The 4,263-nt window shown below is 55.2% G+C and overlaps 1 protein-coding gene across 2 annotated transcripts; it reads left to right on the top strand.

The window, feature by feature from the left end:
• The first annotated feature begins 407 nt into the window (after positions 1 to 407).
• On the top strand, positions 408 to 3,992 carry LOC132807119 (zinc finger protein 501-like). 2 transcript variants are annotated; one of them, XM_060821423.1, is made up of 2 exons: positions 408 to 434; positions 1,639 to 3,992. In XM_060821423.1, exon 2 carries the CDS (start codon positions 1,863 to 1,865, stop codon positions 3,276 to 3,278), a length of 1,416 nt encoding a protein of 471 aa, XP_060677406.1. In that variant the 5' UTR covers positions 408 to 434; positions 1,639 to 1,862; the 3' UTR covers positions 3,279 to 3,992. The 2 variants fall into 2 exon arrangements, with proteins under 2 accessions (XP_060677406.1, XP_060677405.1); XM_060821422.1 differs by lacking the exon at positions 408 to 434 and adding an exon at positions 1,228 to 1,245.
• Positions 3,993 to 4,263: the final 271 nt, after the last annotated feature.

The raw sequence follows: 4,263 nt of genomic DNA, 5'->3' as shown, positions 1-4,263 counted from the left end.
GGCTATGCTAAATTACCCATAGTGCCCAGGGGTGTGTAGGTTAGGGTGGATTGGCCATGCTAAATTACCCATAGTGCCCAGGGATGTGCAGGTTAGGGTGGATTGGCTATGCTAAATTACCCATAGTGCCCAGGGATGTGCAGGTTAGGGTGGATGGGCCATGCTAAATTACCCATAGTGCCCAGGGATGTGCAGGTTAGGGTGGATTGGCTATGCTAAATTACCCATAGTGCCCAGGGATGTGCAGGTTAGGGTGGATTGGCTATGCTAAATTACCCATAGTGCCCAGGGGTGTGTAGGTTAGGATGGATTGGCCATGCTAAATTACCCATAGTGCACTGCTATGTGCAGGTTAGGGTGGATTGGCTATGCTAAATTACCCATAGTGCACTGCTATGTGCAGGTTAGGGTGGATTGGCCACGGGAAGTGGAAGGTTACGAGGATAGGTTTGAATGGGGGTGTTGGGTCATCTGGGCTGGGTCAGTGTGGTCGCGATGGGCTGAATGGCCGTGGGGGCGGGGCTGGGCTGGGGCTTTTGGGCGCGAAGCGACGGGATCGGTGACGTAGAAGGGCACGGGACCCAATAGGAAAAAGGGCGGGGCTGGAGCGCGCGCACCTCGTGGGGGAGGAGAGAAGAAAGGCCCTCCATCCAATCAGAGGGCGGTTCGCGCGCACAGTGTCGGGTGGGGGGAGGGGAAGAAAAGGCCCTCCAACCAATCAGAGGGCGATCCGAGCGGGGAACCCAATCCTGATTGGCTCAGCGGCGCAAAGCACGCGCCCGGCCCTCGCGAGAGTCCGCGGCCGTTAAACTGGCGCCCCGTTCGAAATGTCGGGCCGTCACCTTCTGCTTCGGACGCCAAGACCGCAGCACGGAGGTGGTTTATAAACGACTCCTGCCCACGGGAGCTCCGTGTCCCGCTGCCCGCGGTCTCCGGGGTCTCTCACCCGCTCCAACCCGTCCGTCAGCCGCGCCGAAACTGCGCATGCACGCGGCCGGGCCGGGCCGGACCGGACCGGCGCGCGATTGACGGCGGCTGCCGGCCAGAAGGGAGGGAGGTAGTGGGGGCGTGCCTGGAGGTCCGCCTGGAGGTCCTCCAACCAATCGGAGCGAATGAGGAGGCGTGGCTTGGAAGACAGCGCCTCGTCCGGTCTGGTCCTCCAACCAATCAGAGTGAATGAGGGGGGCGGGGCTGGATGTTAGCGAGCGGCGGCTGGTCTGCCAGCCAATCGGATTGAATGGGAAGGTGGGTCGGGGGTGTGTGGCATGACAGGGCGGGGCTAGGAGACGGCTTGCCCACGCGCGTGGGGAGAACCAGCCAATCGGAGAGTGAACGCAGGGCGGGGCTCGAGCGCAAGGCGGCTGGTTCTCTATCCATTCGGTGCGAATGAGGGGGCGTGGCTGGAGGACCAGAAGGAGGGTGCGCTGCAACCAATTGGCGTCAATGAGGGGCGGGGCTTGAGTAGGTCTCGAGTCCCCTCCCCAATGCCCCGCCGCCATGTTGCAAAGGGTCAGACAAACTGGGACATACAGCCTTGGTGGAGGTCTAGGTTGCACAGAAAGTAGAATTGTCTATTTTCATTTCTATCTTATCCTGAGATTAAGGATTTTAAAAAAAATGTGCATCTCTTTCTACAAGGTTATCAGGAACAGGAATATGTACAGATAGGAAAATCCAATGACAAGAGTGGGAAAAGGTTTCCAACATCAATGACATTGGAAAAGCCCCAAGACACCCCCTACATACTCAACTAGAAACTGGTGGAAGGTTGGCTTGACTTATCATTGTCGCATGCACCTGGGTACAGCGAAGGATTTTGTTTATGCACGTTCACCTGCTCTTTCAGTTGAAAGGGAGTAAGGATGTTTACCCGCCAACAAGCCCGTGATAGCGAGAGGCAACTCTGCACCAGCCCTGTGTGCGGGAAGGGGTGCAGCGGGTCGGTGCATCTGGCAGAGCGCCAGCTGACGCACCCCAGCGACAGACCCTTCGGCTGCCCTCCGTACGGGAAGAGGTTCACTCGGCCTCCCCGAGACACCGCGCACCAGCTGGTCCAGCCGGAGAAGAGGCTTTTCGAGCGTTCCGGGCGCGAGAAGACTTTCGAGAAAGGCAGCGGCCTGCTGACCCGCCGCCCCCCCACGGGAGAGAGGCCCTTCGCTTGCTCCGAGTGCGGGAAGAGATTCGGGCGTTTGTTCCACCTCCAGGTGCACAACCACGTTCACACCGGCGAGAGGCCGTTCACTTGCCCGGTGTGCGGGAAGGGATTCGTCCAGTCCTCAGACCTTCAGAAGCACACGCGGGTTCACACCGGGGAGAGGCCGTTCGCCTGCTCCGAGTGTGGGAAGAGGTTCTCTGACTCGTCCCACCTCTTGACGCACCAGCGGGTCCACACCGGGGAGAAGCCTTTCACCTGCACCGAGTGTGGGAAGAGTTTCCCTCGTCTTTCCCATCTTGTGATACACAAGCGTGTTCACACTGGGGAGAGGCCGTATGTTTGTGCAGTGTGTGAGAGAGGATTTACTTGTTCACACCACCTCCAGAAACACCAGTCTGTTCACACTGGGAGTAGGGCCTTCAGCTGCTCCCTGTGTGGAAAGTGTTTCACTCAGTCATCCAGCCTCCAGAGACATCAACGCACTCACACTGGGGAAAAGCCATTCACCTGCCCCGTGTGTGGAAAGAAATTTGCTCAGTCATCTGAATACACTGAACACCAACGAGTTCACTCAGACAACCGACCTTTTAGATGCTCTGAATGCGAGAAGACTTTTAAGAGAAAGCATGATTTGCTCAAGCATCAGTACGTTCATAGCGGGGAGAAGCCTTTCCCCTGCTCCGAATGCGGCAAGAGATTCATCAATTCGTCCGACCTGGTGCGACACCAGGGCACCCACACGGGGGAGCGGCCGCTCACCTGCTTCATCTGCGGGAACGGGTTCAGCGACTCCTCCCACTTGCTGAGACACCAGCGAAGTCACACCGGGGAGCGGCCATTCGCTTGCTCTGTGTGCCAGAAGGGGTTCACGCACTCGTCCAGCCTGCTGCGGCACCAGCGCGTGCACACCGGGGAGAGGCCGTTCACCTGCTCGGTGTGCGAGAAGCGATTCACTCACTCGTTCAACCTGCTGAGACACCAGCGCGTTCACACCGGGGAGAGACCGTTCACCTGCCCTGTGTGTGAAAAGAAATTTCGACACTCCTCCCACCTGCTGAGACACCAGCGCGTTCACATATTGCCGGTAAATGTTGTCACGGCTGAGATTGAAATCCAGGACTGAATTCCCCCCCCCCCCCCCTCTCCTTTATGACTGGATCATTTTCAGTGCTCATGCCTTTGGTAAACACCAAAGCCCAGTCATTTTACAGGGACTGAACGCAAGTGTGTGTCCCACAGCACCTCTGTCACTCACAAGGTGTGAAACAAGGCTGCAAACCACCTCTGAAATTAAAATCCCTTCAGGAAGTGTAATTGGCAGGAGCCTGCAGACTGGTGAGGTTCCTGTGAAAGCTGACAGTTATGCCCGCGCTGGTTTGTTACTGTGCCTGTAACGGAAAAGGTCTGAACCACTGTCTCGGTGGAATTTTACCTGGCGTGAGAGTGGATTAATGAGCCTCATGTCCTTGCTCATGTTGGCTACGATGGTGTGGAACGGGTGACGTTCAATGAGCTGGTCTTTGTGTGGAGATGTGTATGAAAGTGACACAGCCTTGTGCTCATAGTCAGAACAATGTGTAGATATCCTTGTGGTTTGAGTGGGGTCAGATGACCAATGTGAAAAAGTTAACTGTAAAATCCCCTGCATACTTGCAGCCTCAAGAGAGCGGAACTCTGAATCTACTGTATTTTCTGTCTTGACTGGATTGGGTAACAATACTCTCTTGTTACAGAGCTGAGAGCTCTGAATTCACTGTACTATCCCAGTTCTCTGGTTCAAATAACCACACTTCATCTGTATCATCACAGAGCTGCAAATAAAGTCAGTGAGAGACAATCTGTTGTTGGGAACTTGAGTCTCTGGTGTCTGAAAGCACAAAGGTTCGACATTTAGGGTCTATGAGATATACATGGAAACATATCTTGGCCCAATCTAGACAGTTTGGGAGAGTGGTCCAGCAAATAGCTGATGGAATTCAATGTGAGCAAATGCGAGGTCTTGCACTTTGGCAAAAAAAAATAAAAGCATAGACTACTTTCTAAACGGTGAGAAAATTAGTAAAGCCAAAGTACATAGGGATCTGGGAGTGCTAGTCGAGGATTCTCTA

The sequence above is a fragment of the Hemiscyllium ocellatum genome (genome assembly GCF_020745735.1).
Source record: "Hemiscyllium ocellatum isolate sHemOce1 chromosome 27 unlocalized genomic scaffold, sHemOce1.pat.X.cur. SUPER_27_unloc_1, whole genome shotgun sequence".
Taxonomy (NCBI): Eukaryota; Metazoa; Chordata; class Chondrichthyes; order Orectolobiformes; family Hemiscylliidae; genus Hemiscyllium; species Hemiscyllium ocellatum.
Note: the sequence above shows the minus strand (reverse complement) of the source record. Positions and strands in the feature narration are given on the sequence as shown.